The following is a 14955-nucleotide window of genomic DNA, read 5'->3' as shown; positions in this document are numbered from 1 at the left end:
TCTAAAGAAGTGTTTATTTAGAAATTAAATCAATTACAATGCTTTAATGGGAAAATAATAATTCGCACATTAATTTAAGTAATGAAAGCATAAACCATTTTATTCAACTGAACATCTCTTAGAATGATTACTACATATTTACCATATCTCGACTTATTAAATACAAATATTCCGATTAATAAACTATTTCATCAGTTCAGAATTATTAGACACATCATTTAAAATTGGTACAAATAAAATCTCTAAAGAAGGGTTCGTTTAGAAATTAAATGAATGTTTTATAATGCTTTAATGAGAAAATAATGATCCGCACATTAATTTAAATAATTAAAACATAGTAAAAATATACTACTCCATTTTAGTAATCAAAGTAAATCGTAAGCATTATAAAGAAAAATTATTTATTTAAAATATTAATTTAAATATTAGGAATAGAATAAAATATAATGCTTAAATGAGAAAATAATAATTGGTATATTAATTTAAATATTGAAAACTTAATAAAATACACTTGGGTACGAAAAATTTCTAAGTCCCGAAAATGAAAATAATTCCTTCACTTTCTACAGAAGAGATAAAAACAACCCTCTAGATAAAACCTTATCTACAGTAGGGATCTCACACTCTCAGAAAAACCTCTGACGTCATAGTTCGTTGAGTTGTATTTCTCCTGCTGCGGCAGTAGCCGAATCTGAAATGTTGAGTTGTACCCCTCCTGCTGCGGCTGAACCCCCTTTTTTCCCCTACTAATTTTAAAGAAACAATTATTTTTAAAGATAAAAACAAGTAACATACATAAAATTATTTATTTTTCCTTTTAGAAAAAAAAGGAACACTTCTTACCTTTGTGCAAGAATCCACCAACGTATCTCCAGTTATTAGTTCTGATTGTATTGATGTATCCGGAAATCATCTTGTGAATTTATCGCATGGGTAAGCTTAAAAAACATTTATGCTATAGAATAATTATGAAATTTTTTATTTCTCTATCTTTTGAAAACTGTAGAAAATTACCCATTTTTCAGAAAGTTTAAATGCAATGTTTAATGTATTAAATAAATCATAATTCAATCTTAAAAATTCAATCTTAAATTATTTTAGTCCTTAAAATATTTTGCAACAAAAAATATAATGTGGATAACCGAAAGGAAAATAAAGTTTCTTCCTTTTCAGGAATAATATTCAAGAATTGTCTGCTAGGCCGCAAGAAACTATCGTTTTACCTATCTCCGCTAATGCTGCAAGCATGTACGTCACAGGGAATGAAACTCTATATCCATTCCATGGGTAAGTTTAAAAAATAAGGTTTATAGTATAGTTTAATAAATGTTTACAAGTATATATAGTATCTGTAAACCCTATCTATTCATTATTGAAAACAATAACATGCTCAAATTTGTAATATCATATGCTCAATTTTGAGCTGAATGCTTGGCTCAAAAAAATGATTAATCGAGAATTCATTTTGATTAATTTATTGTTCAAACAAGTGTGGGTATAGTCTCATAAATGAGTTTATGTTGTTTTGAGCAAGTTTTCAAATTGGACTAAATTTTTTCAGAGCTGTTTCTGCACATTTTTGCTCAATTTTGAGAAACTTTTTTTCAACGGTGTAAGTAAGGAATATGAAATTTTTCTATTCTTCCAAATGCTTAGATACATAATTTTTGTTTTAATTTAGAAATAACAATCAAGAATTGACAGCTAGCCCGCAAGAAGCCGTCCATTTACCTACTTCCTCTAATCCTGAAAGCATGGACGTAGCAGGAAATGAGCCTCTGTATGCATTTAATGGGTAAGTTTCATTAAAAAATATTATAATATAGATTAATAAAAAAAATTTTGAAATCTAGTGTATCAGCCACCATAGGTTTTTTTTATTTTTTTATTGCTGTAAATGTTGAAAAACTATAATGAATATGAAAATTTTCTACTTTTTTAGAATTTTTGCAATTAGCTTTTTTTTTCTTCAGAAATTTTGTTCAAGAATAACCGGGGGAGGTCGTAGGAAATGAGACTCTTGATTTATTTCATGGGTAAGGGAGGAAAAAAGTTTTTGTTTATGAAACTGTTTTATTAAAAAATATCAGTAATTGAATGTTTTACATGCATGCAGATACATAACTTTTCATTAATTTGATTTCGGTTTTTAAATTTTTTTAATAAATTTTTTTCTTTTTCTCTTTTCATAAATCTTTATACCATTCGTTTTTTCTTTTTTTTCAATTTTTCTCTCCATTTTTGATATGATATGATGATAAATGTAGGGAATATATGTATAACACATCAACTTACTTTAATGTTATATATGGACAATAAGAATATATGTATAACACAGGGATCTTGAGGGAATATATGTATAACACATCAATTATCTTAAATGTTACTGTCATCTGTAATATTTAAAAAAAAAAGTTCGCTTACATAAAGTAAAAATAATCTTGCATTTTCAGGAATTTTTTTTCCGAAGAAATGGAATTACGTTCACAAGAAGCATCTAGTGCATCAGCTGCCACTAATTCTGAAAGCCTTAACACCTCAGGAAATTATGCTCTTGAATTACTTCATGGGTATGTTTAAAAATAGTACACTTTTATGTAAGAATTTATTTTATTGCGAGAAATGTTAAAAACTTCACAAAATATAAAATGTTCTACTTTTTAACCAAATATTTAAGTATAAGATAAAGCTAAGAGAGTTTGCATAATCAAACAAAATAATTTAAAAATACTTAAATTTTCCTTGTTATGCCAAATTAAGAAATAATAGTAATGATGGTTAATTTTTTTCCCATTAATATGTTGATGTTAAGCTTTAATTTAAATAACAATTATAATAAAACGAAGTAAGGTCTTTAGAAATTAATTTCTCAATGTTTTGAAGAGCCAAAAATTGAAAAAAAGTTTAATTGTGGAACATATATATATATTTCTTTTTTCTTTCAGGAAAAATAATAGAGAATTGCCATCTTTTCCCAAAAAAATCCCGATAAACCTGTTGCTTCTGCTGGAATAGATGTGACGGGGAGAAGGCTTGTTGATTTTTCATTTTTTATACAAAACCTAAAAAGATTTGAGGATCATGGCCCATTTGACTGTAAAATAAAAGATGTTATAATAGTATCTGAAATGAAGAATGGTCTTAATTCTTCATTTAGATTCAAATGCCGTTTGTGCAATTTCGAGGATGTTGTGCACACAAATGAAGAATCCATTTCAATAAATACTGCGACAGTTCTTGGAATCACTGCAATAGGATGCGGATTTTCTAACATGGAAGACCTATTCTCAAATTTAAAAGTACCCTGCATGTCAAGTCGAAGATTTGCAAAAGAGCAAGAGCATCTTACGAAAGCTTGGGAAGAAACTGCAACATCGGAAATGGCAAAGGCGGCTGAAGAAGAGAAACGAATTGCAAGGCAAAGTGAAGATATAGATTCAGATGAAACACCTCTTCTCACCGTCATTGTTGATGGGACTTGGGGGGAAAAAAGATCCTATCGCACAAACTACTCATCTTTATCAAGAGCAGTAAGTTTATTACACATTATGTTTTTCAGAAAATAGTTCGTTATATCCATTTTTAATGCAAATAACTTAAGCAATTTAAACATTATGATTTTAACGTTTTATACAATTTCTGTAGATGCAAAAGATTGCATACCAGATAGCAAAATGAAGTTCAGACATTCTTTTACATTATTTAGAAAAATATTTATACAGAGAATAAGAAAACTTTGAATTATTTAGGATAATATCTTGAATAATAGTAACATATTAGAAGTTTCAATCGAGAGAGGGCAAGGATATATGAGATGTATGTCTTATTATTTATAGTTTCTTTGTTTTAAATTAGTGGTTTAAGCAAATACATTTTAAGTATCAAATAACTACATAAAATTTAAGGCCTAAAAGGTATTTATTGTAGAATTAATATTTTAGAGGGTAAAAGCAATATAAAATAGGCAAGGCGGAATATTATGTTCTTTCACAGCATGCTTTACAGTATTTGTGCAGCTGTAATCGGCACCAAATTTATTCATTGAATATTTTTCACCTAAGAGTATATTTGGTACGTATTATAACTTAACCAATTACACTGCTGCCAGTAGTTCCCATTACCAAAATTTAGCATGTTTGGTATCAATTTTATGGCATCTTTTTACGATTACCCGAACTTAATATGTAATTTTTTTTCCCTTTTTAGCTCATAGCTCATTTTTTATTTCAATTAGAATTTATCATCAAATTTAATTTTTTATCATTGACGTCAATAGTAAAATTCGTGTTTTATTACGTTTTTTTTTTTAAAGCGAATTAGTACAATTTCTCCCTAAATTTTGTTTTCCATTTAAATTTCTTTCTTTTTTTTCTTAACTTTCTATTAGCGTTGATTTAAAATTATTTAGTTTTTTTGCAACACGTTTTAAAATCATAAATATAAACAGAATTAACACATCGTTTCATATAACCTTAAAATTATTAATATTGTAGAGTAGTTCGCTTATTCTATCACGATCTCGTTGATCATTCAGATATAAGCTAGCATAATGAGTAAAAAATAATTAAGTAGTACAGAATGCGTAATAAACTAATGCTTTGTATTATACTTAAGCCCTTGCAAACATTAATGAAATTATCCTTCAGATATTTGAAAATACAGAATCATGTTGTTAACTTTAAAACAATGGTTTCTACTAAACCAATGAGAAAATACAACTTCTTAAATGTCTTTGAATTAAAAAATCTAGTCAGAAATCGTAAATCGAGCTTCGTAAAAAGTTTGCAATCGTACTCATTCAAGTTCTTGTTGAATTTCGCATTCTTAGAACCTACCGTTTTCGCAGTCCGGTATACAAACACACACACGGAAATTCTTCATTTTATTATATGTAGTAGGTAATTTGTAAAAGTCATTGGTTTTGAGACTTTAATATCGTGATGCTGATTAATTGGCTTAAATACCAGTTACATCGCAAATTAAGTTCAGAAAGAGAAGAAAAAAAACACTGCTTTTACTACCATCTCCTTGTCATGTTCAATCTATAAAACAGAAGTGATTTTTTTTTATGTATAAGACACCATTTATTGTATCACAAAATTTCTGTGTAAATTTCAAGGTTTATGAATTCATCTCATATAAATTCAATAGTCAATGAACACCCTACATTGTTTTTAAAATGAAACATTTCTTTTTCATAATGTTAATATATATATATATATATATATATATATATATATATATATATATATATATATATATATATATATATATATATATATATATATATATATATATATATATATATATATATATATATATATATATATATATATATATATATATATATATATATATATATATATGGGTGATTCTCACGAAACATGACAATTCACTGTCCCTTGCTCCAAGATCTTAAACTATAATACTAAAAGAAATTTTTTTTTAAAAATAATTAATACATAGCATTGCTGTTAGCATTTTAAAATGACTTTGCACTAGCATTGACTGTTTTGTATACTAAAAAATTTAATTGAATATCAGAATGTCATTTTCCTGGCATGTCCCAAACAATGTTTCAAATAATAACTAGCTTCAAAACTTCCCATACATTTTTCAAAATCTATTTTTTTTTTTTTTTATCCTATATAAGCATTTCTAGAATGTACGCAGAGGGTATTGTTTACTGAAACTTCGCTTAAAAAAAAATTTTCTGTCAATAATTTGTTTGTCCCATGAAAATCTGTCATTTTCCTGGCTACTAACAGATAGCGCCAGGAATCAATATCTTATGTTAATAGATTGATTAGATAGCCTCCTATCTGAACATGTCTTGTTTCATGAATAAAGAACCAATTTTCTGGCTCAAAATCTATTTCAAGAAATTTTTCAAGGTGAGTTGGTTTTTATGCTGTCATTTTCCTGGCTTCTTGAAATCATTAATAACAAAAACTACAGATATTTATATGAGTTATTTTAAGAAATCATGTTGTTTTCTGCAGAATATAAACGTCCTAGGCCAAAATATTAAATTAAAGTAAAGTTATATGCTATAAAATGGCGAATTTGTCATTTTCCTAGCTTATGAAAGCCAGGACATTGAAGTGTTATCAGAAATTCTTTTTAACTGCTAATACTGTAAAGAGGGTAAGCAAATATTAACCTAATACCAAGTTTATGTATGATTGTAATATGCTTGGATGTAATCAAGGTTATTTATTTATTTAATGATTGATTATTATACACAATTTTATTCTGTACATATCAGCAAAAAAATTTTTTTTGTTTCTTTCTACAGTGGATAAAAATAATTGATTTAAGCAATTTATGGTCCATCTATCATAAAGCCTTAAGTTGAGTTACTTACTATTAATTTAAAATGACTGTTTTTTAAACTTCTAAGGTAATATGTCATTTTCCTGGCATTCAAGATTTGGTGAATTTCTATCTTATTTTTTTTCTCGAGAAAATGTTAATAAACTACACTGCTATCGGTAAGATATTAATGAATGTAACTAAAGAAGTATGCAAAAAAAAATTTAGGTTATTTTGAGAGCTTTAAAGTTGAAGAAATATTTTGGTCCGAATTGTCATGTTTAAGAAGAATCACCTATATATATATATATATATATATATATATATATATATATATATATATATATATATATATATATATATATATATATATATATATATATATATATATATATATATATATATATATATATATATATATATATATATATATATATATATATATATATATATATATATATATATATATATATATATATATATATATATATATATATATATATATATATATATATATATATATATATATATATATATATATATATATATATATATATATATATATATATATATATATATATTTATATATATTATATATATATTTATTTATATATATAGTGCTTTATTATATGAAGCCTAAATGCAATTCATAACAAAGTGTTATTCGCATCTTAATTTGGTTTCTTTTTTTTCCAGGCTGCTATAATTGGCTATCACACAGAAAAAGTGCTCTATTTGGGATTGAGGAACAAGTATTGCTCTATGTGCGCTCGTGGAAAAGAAAATAAACAACACGCGTGTTCCAAAAATTGGAGTGGCCCATCTTCTGCTATTGAAAGCGATATTATAGTTGACGGCTTCCTCAATAGCATGGATAGGTATGGAGTGAAGTTCCCAAAAATGATTGGTGAAGGAGACAGCAACGTCCATAAAAAAAATTCTAGATTCTCTTCCATACGGCAATTTTATGGTCGAGAAAATCGAATGCAAAAACCATCTCATTCGAAATGTTTGCAGTAAACTTACTGAACTATCGAAAAGCACGAAAAATGGTTTCAAAATCAAATTTAGGAAACTTTTAAGCGCAAACTTATTTAGAATGCAACAAGCGATATGGTCTGCGTCAAATCACCAAAGGAAATCGGAAATTTCTGAAATTCGGAAAATGAAAGAATTGAGAACTGATCTCATCAACATTCCCTACCATATTTTTGGAAAGCATGACAAATGCAATGAATACTTTTGCAAACCAGAGAAGGTGCTTACAAGTAGAGAGAATAATAATATAGACATAAGCGAAAGAGAAGGAAAGAAAAAGAAATTAGAAGTGGTGGAAAACACTCAAAACATCGTTGAAGAAATGAAGCAGGATGGGATTTTTTTTCGCATCATTGAAATTTTCGATAATTTATCTTCCCATGCTAAGAGTCTGCTATACAACGCCACCAGCAACTTAGCAGAGTCACTGAATTCCGTAATCGCAAAAAATACCGGTGGGAAAAGAATTAATTATAGTTTGAGGAATTCTTATTCCATGCGGTGTAACGCAGCAGTTTCCTCTTTTAATTCAATCTGAAAATAAGAAGCCCTGTACAGAATGTCCTTTAAATGCAGTCCTAATAAATTTTGTAAGAAATTGGACAGTAAGGCGGAAAAGAGGAGAATTGCCAGGAAAATAAGACAGGGAGAAATTAGGGCCAAAAACGTAAGTTAGATCTAAATAATAAAGACACCAGCTATGGCCCCTTGGCTTCTAAAGCTGATATGATCCAGTTTGAGGCCAAAAAAATCCAGAATTATGGACAATTGAAAAAGAAACAAAGAAAGAGAAGACCTACAGAAAAATACCATCAAACAGGCAGATTCACCATTATGGGTAGAAAGAAAATACTAACGGCTTCTCATTTTGGTGAAGTGTGTCGCAGGAAAAATACACTAGTTAAAAAAATCCTTTATGCAGATTTTTATAGTGAGCCTGTGATTATGGGGGGGGGGAATGGAGAACGAGGCAAAGAAAGACGTAGAAAGAAAATTAAATTTAAAGATACAAAACTGCGGATTATTTATAGATGACACTAATTCCTATTTGGGAGCGACTCCCGACGGCTTAATCGATAACGACCAAATAGTGGAGATTAAATGCCCATTTTCATGTAGAGATATGCCACCAGAAGATTTCATCAAGAACAGAAAAACAACTTTTTGGAACCTAAACAAGGATAAATCCATTGGCGATATAAATATTAAACATTTATATTTCTATCAGGTTCAGGGACAACTGCATATAACTAATAGATCCTACTGTTTATTTTGTGGTCAAGAAAAGGATTTAAAACTCAAAAGATTTTCAAAAATGACAAATTCTGGAAAAATAACATGTTTGAAAAACTAAAGCAATTTTATTTTAATTGCTTAATTCCAGAAATCGTGGATCAACGATACACGCGCAGCATGCCAATAAGGAATCCTCAATACATTTTAGATGCTCAAAAAGAGAAAAAAAAATTCAAATGAACTTTAAATTCAAAAATTAAATCTATATATCAAGAAATTTTAAATTTCCTTACAAAATATATACGAAACAAAATATATTTTGAATCCTTTTCTTGACCATGAAAACAAAAAGAAAATTTAAATTTTTTTATAAATATATTCCAGTTTTTCTTCAAAATTTTTGTTTTTCAACAATTATTATGCAAAAAGTTGTTTTCCGATTCTTCATGAAATTGCCTGGTGGTCTTTACACGATATCTGATATCAAATTTTAAATTACTCTTAATAAGTTTTCCTCTCCACTTTACTTAAATATTAAAAAAAAACTATTACAATTCTGTTAAAATTTATAATTAACTTGATGTATTTCATTTAAATTTAATTTATATACCTCAAAAAGTAGCTTCGAAAGTTAAAAAACCTAAAATGGAACTTAATGTTCATAAATTTAATTTTAGAAATTAAACTGAAAATCTGTGTTATTATTTTGTAGATGATATCTATCATACTCTTTATACATTCCAATTACATGATTTTAAGTCAGTAATTTTTCTCCCAATTCAATGGTACTTTTTAAATCATCGCCTTTTACGCCTGAAATGTTTCTTATTTTACATTAATTTTTTTTTTTAAGTATCTGTTATTAATCTACAGAGTTTCACTTCCGAAAGCTTCTTTTGCGCTTACGGTTCACGCGATTCGCTTTTAATTTAACGACTCATCGTACTCAAGTGTTGACATTACAAATAGATAGTAATTTTAATCTGTGATGGTTTTTCCTGTAAGTCTCTGATTTATCAGTAATTTATTATTATATCATTTTAAATCATGGAAATTTAAATAATTTTTTTTCTTTCAAATGCAATGAACTCGCGTCGTTTGTTACAATTTTTTCCCTTTATTCTCATCTACAGAATAAAAGGATTTATACCTGAATGTAGAAAACTTTATAAAATTATTAATTTAAAGTTAAGGGAAATTAAAATTGTTCTGAATTTTGAAATAATATAATAAAATATATTTTTCGCTACTATTTCTTAAGACCTGGCAGATAATACAATTCAGATAACTCTCGTGCCAAAACATCAATCCAAATCGAAAGTCAGAGAAAGTTTTGTTAGCTATGATCTCTCGAATCAATTGTACATAATGTAGATTTCCTTTTCTTTAATTTGCTTTTATTTTTCATTTTGCTAGTCAACTATTGATGTTTACATTTGAAAGCATGTGTGACTTCTTATTCATTTAATAAAGTACCAGCTGTGATTGTTAAAAATTGCAGAATGTCTTTCATAAAATGCTTGCTTTTTTATTTTTGCCACTTGTAATTTAATAGCAATTATACGGTAGTTCTGTTTAAAAGATTTTAAAACAAAATTGTTTGTCTTAGATTTACAGCGCTAACTTAGTATTAAAATGATAAAGATAGCTTTCATGTTTTAACTGATTTATGCTGTTATAATAGCATAAAAAAAATTTTGAAAAAAACTTTTACTACAGCGGCTTATAACATGTAAAAAAAGTAGTATGCATTGTTATAATTTAGTATTTTAAGAAGTATACACACATTTAAGAAATTACGCTTTTTCTCTTTTATACTTTATTTATATTTGGATATTTCGCTTTATTACTTTGTTTAGACAATGTAAAAATATTAATTTCACATCATGTTGTAATTTCATTTGATCCTTAAAGAATGAATACTGCGTGTACAGATTAAAACGCATTGAATTTTTGAAAGATTATCTTTTAATTTTTCATTTGTTATTTTCTTGGAATATAAAACTTATTGCTAAGAATATTTTTTTAAATTAAATTTATGATAATTATGCTTAAAAATTTTACATAATTGGAGTTAAAGAGTGAAGTTTATTAAAATCTGACAGATAAAATGGTTTGGTTATATCAATCGATAACCTTTCAAAAAGTATATTTTTATAACCGTCATGTGGGGCTATTTTGTGCAGCGGGGCTACTTTGCGCAAATTCGAATTTGGCACTTTTCAAGTGCTGCTATTCAGTATTATGTTTTTTTCACGTTAAAAATGTGTGGAATTTGAAGACAGAAGTCTCCTCTATTACTACAAACATTTTTTCGAATTTTAAAACTATCTCAGAGTGTGTTTTGTTTATCCAATGTCAACAACTTTCCGAGAACGTCAGACGTCGAAAAGTGTGCGTGGAAACTTTAGCTGTGAAATGCAAAGACGTTGATAAAACAATTGTCGTAAGTGCAAAAATTTTTATTCATATATTAATAAAAAATTATATCATGTTAGCGTTAAAAAAAATTGAAAATTAATAACAAATAAACGGAAAATGAAAAAAAATGCACTGTGGGGCTACTTTGTGCAAAGTTTCATTCATTTTTTTTTTTTTTTCAGCAGAAAAATTGTCAGACGTTATAAAAAAAATGCCTGGAACGAAAAACTACCGTGATTACACTTTAGAAAAGCTGCAACAATGTTTGCAAGCAGTTGCAAGTGGTATGTCGATTGCAGAAGCTTCTCGGAAGTACAAAATCCACAGAAATACTATCTCTAATAAAATTCGCAAGAAACACGTGAAACGTGCTGGTGAAATATTATTTTTCTTCTACAAAGATTTTTCTAATGAATTAATCAAACGATTTAACACATAAAAATATATTTTATAGGACATCAGGGGATTTTGACAGAAACTGAATAGCAAGTTCTGTCATGTTCATTCGAGCATGTTATGTTTAAATTTATCAATATAATAAATGTTAATGAAGATGTAATAATTATTATTTTTGAAATTTCATCCATTTTAATGTTCAAAAATATGTAAGTAATAAATATAAATGCGTAATCAACTTTTGGCTCTCCCTTTAAACATTGAGTTTTGCCAAAAAATGTTAACCCGAAACCTAAGGTCCCTTACTCACTGTCCCTCCCCTTTTCACGGCTTTTCCTCACATTCTCCCCCTTACATTTAAGTTTTCTACACAATGCACCAATAAAAAATGGACCTTTCTGAATAATTTTTGATCAAATGATTGAATCGTCAGGTTTTAGGACTCAATCTTAATGACCTCGAATATGCTAATTAATAAGTGCAGACGATATTTTAAGTTACGTAAGTGCTTTTTCTCTGAATAAATATACTTTTTCAACGGATTTTTGACTCCCAAAATGTAGGGTGCAGCCGCAATCTGGGAAATAGGGTCCCAATTGTTTGGTCAGGAGAGCGCACCACCAAAGTTTGGACCCCTTAATGTTAATTTTTCTTTTTGCGTACTTCGCTATATCTCAAGAACTTTTTACAAAATTCATTTATCCAAAGATAATGCAATGCAAAAAATAACTTTTAGTAAATATTTTTTTATTCATTTAATAATGATAGAAAAAATTGTGAATTATAAAGGTACGCAATTTTTTGTATCATTTTAAGGAATTTAATTTTACATGGCAAAATACAAAATCTGTAGAGTAGTTCCTAAGAAATCAAATTTTACAAATACATCTTGATATCTCTGGGTTTAAGGAAAGCTGAAAAATTTCGAGAGATTTTGAATTAACAAGTTCAGAACTAAATATGTCCTAAAAAGTAAAAAAAAAAAAATCTTCTTAAATATTATTCTAAAAAGTAGAATCATGAAACATAAGAATAACTGCTATTGAATATGAATGTAATGATAGCTGACTATAAGTTCAAATACAACAATGATAATTTTACTTTTAAGAGTAAGACAAGAACAATTATACATTAAATAGAAGATAATTTGTTTACAATGAATTTATATTATGATTTTTCTGAAAAAAATTCTTTTTCTATTTTTAAAAAATTCGACTTAGCAAGGTTTTGAGAAGAAACTCTTATACATAGGAATTAAAAATTAACATTTGGTTGATATATAAGTGCCAAAGGGGAAATACTTTTTTGACATAGCAAGATTTTCGAGATATGGAGATTATACTGTATCTGAATTTTTTGAAATTCAATTTCTCAGGAGCTACAACTATTAACTTTTAAATAAAATTATAAATTAGTATATTTAATAAGGCATAGAAAAAATTTTTTAAAATTATTTAATTACTTTAAAAATTATTATTTTTGCTCTCAGTACTTAAGTTTATAGTTTCTTTATTTTTTTACTCTGATTTGAATCTGTGATTTTTTTGGACAAATCAAGTGATATAAATCGTTGATTTTAATCGTTTGATTCAAATCGTTGTCATTCTGTAACATAATTGTAATAGTGTAGATTTCCAATTTTAGGATGAAATTTTTTTAATATTTCTTTTAAACAACGCAATTCTTGATGTCAAAATATGAACATAATAGGCAGAATAATACCCAAGAAATAAAAAATGTGAGTTTTGAATACTTTTTTTTCGAAAAAAATTAAGTTACATGATCTATAAAAAATAATTTTCCAAGATTACATTATTTAATTAAAAACATGTGTTATTTTACAATTAAATTTCTTCCATCATTATTAAATTAAACATATTTTTTTTTTCCATGTTAATTTAATTTTTAATAAAGGACTTTCTCGAAGGGAGGAAAAAGCATAATTATTTCTGTAAATGTAACAAAAGGAACAAAATATAAAACTAACATCAACGGGATTAAACTATCTATAACAGTTGGTTTAGCACTAAAAATAAATAGTAGCTTTAAGAAATTATTGAAATTACGTTTGAAAATTATTCATAATTACAAAGAAATTTTTATGTGTTTTTCATTTAATGTTTTTTTCTACACATTCCTGAGAAATTTTCTGTGCCTGACTTAAGTTTGATCGACTTAATTTCCATTTTTAGATATAAGGGCGATTCTTTCGTTACGTGTGTTACTTTTACACGACATATTTCAACTTTAACACTTATTATAATAAACTTGTTAGATATTTTTTATGTTTTTCTTAATTTGTTGTTAAATCTATATGTGTTGTAAGTTTTCAAAACGAAGATTGAAGGCGCAAATTAATTTGATGTTGAAGAAAAAAATTTCTGAAATTTTGTTACGTGTGTTACCCTTTATAATGCTAGATATTTGAAACTTTGAATATATTCATTTAATTCTGTGAAGTATAAAGGCAAAAAATTAAGATATTTTCTTTTATAGAGAGATACAATATCGAAGCTGTGTTTAGTGATTTTTAAAAATTTCTTGCAACAGTAAAAACTTCTTTATTTCGGTGAAATTGGTGCGTTACGTGTGTTAACTGAACGTTACGTGTGTTACCCTCTGTGAATATTTCAACTGAGAAGTCATAAATGTTGCACTAAAACATTTATTTATTTTAATTTAGAAGAAGAAAAACAATTTATTTTAGCAAATAAAATAGTAAATGGTCTGGAAAGATGGCTGTAGCCCTTCTTTATACTGGTTTAGAGAGTAAAACATAGCAAATCTTAGGCACATCTATTCCTTCAAAATCATTTCTGTTTGGAAACAAAAATATGCATATTTTCCAATTATTTTATGCAAATATTGCATTTTAGGTTTACAAGCATGTGCATTTGCGTCAATAATGTTCCCGAGATAGAGCATATGTCGTTTTAATTTCAGTTATAGGCGCACTTCTGATCAGGAGGGAACAGAAATTGACTTACTGACTATTTGTGTGCCACAATGTGCATCTATGCATCTTATTCAAGTATCTAACGATACTTATGCATAGATTTTATGCTTTGTATTACCGTTGCCATGTATTGATCTTTTCAATTAATATCTTTATTTCCTTTTGGCTAATATATAATACTGTTGTATTAGGCATGAGTTGATTGGTTAGCTTTGCAAACAACACTGGATAGCAAATAAATTTTTTTGTATAACAGCACGATATAAATAACTTTGCTTTGTACTACACTCCTATCCCATAGAAGGAACTTCTGCATGTGATATCGTAAAATATTTCCAAATTAATTTCTTTTTTTATATTTTGATTGACAAAATATGAAATAATTCAACCATATATTTATTTTTAAATTCTTAACTTGACTTATTACTATAGAAGGCTTCTGTTAGCTCATCTTCTGAAGTAGAATCGTTTTTAAACAGTCTTAAAATAAAAGTGTAGACATTGTTTCACCTTTGTCTTTGCCTTAGGAAAATATTGTAAAGGACTCTATTTTAAACTCTTTAGGAGAGTATCGTCTAAGGAAACAGTTGCTG

At 27.2% G+C, this 14955-nt stretch overlaps 2 protein-coding genes across 2 annotated transcripts; both read left to right on the top strand.

Annotated features, from left to right (window-relative positions):
• Nucleotides 1-800: 800 nt before the first annotated feature.
• Nucleotides 801-3120, top strand: LOC147814178 (uncharacterized). The gene is made up of 5 exons (XM_087159940.1): nt 801-933; nt 1174-1287; nt 1682-1795; nt 2454-2570; nt 2946-3120. The coding sequence occupies exons 2-5, from the start codon at nt 1247-1249 to the stop codon at nt 3013-3015; spliced, it is 342 nt and encodes a 113-aa protein (XP_087016066.1). The 5' UTR covers nt 801-933; nt 1174-1246; the 3' UTR covers nt 3016-3120.
• On the top strand, nt 3042-8332 carry LOC147814177 (uncharacterized). The gene is made up of 2 exons (XM_087159939.1): nt 3042-3530; nt 7012-8332. The coding sequence occupies exons 1-2, from the start codon at nt 3129-3131 to the stop codon at nt 7333-7335; spliced, it is 726 nt and encodes a 241-aa protein (XP_087016065.1). The 5' UTR covers nt 3042-3128; the 3' UTR covers nt 7336-8332.
• Nucleotides 8333-14955: the final 6623 nt, after the last annotated feature.

Source organism: Parasteatoda tepidariorum, chromosome 3, assembly GCF_982258835.1.
Source record: "Parasteatoda tepidariorum strain Cologne lab strain chromosome 3, Ptep-v5.0, whole genome shotgun sequence".
Lineage (NCBI taxonomy): Eukaryota > Metazoa > Arthropoda > Arachnida > Araneae > Theridiidae > Parasteatoda > Parasteatoda tepidariorum.
Note: the sequence above shows the minus strand (reverse complement) of the source record. Positions and strands in the feature narration are given on the sequence as shown.

Coding starts and splice junctions, on each gene's coding strand:
- LOC147814178 (XM_087159940.1), top strand. CDS start 1,247: ATGTACGTCACAGGGAATGAAACTCTATATCCATTCCATGG. Junction 1,288..1,681: donor ACTCTATATCCATTCCATGG/GTAAGTTTAAAA, acceptor GTTTTAATTTAG/AAATAACAATCAAGAATTGA. Junction 1,796..2,453: donor CCTCTGTATGCATTTAATGG/GTAAGTTTCATT, acceptor TTGCATTTTCAG/GAATTTTTTTTCCGAAGAAA.
- LOC147814177 (XM_087159939.1), top strand. CDS start 3,129: ATGAAGAATGGTCTTAATTCTTCATTTAGATTCAAATGCCGTTTGTGC. Junction 3,531..7,011: donor ACTCATCTTTATCAAGAGCA/GTAAGTTTATTA, acceptor TTTTTTTTCCAG/GCTGCTATAATTGGCTATCA.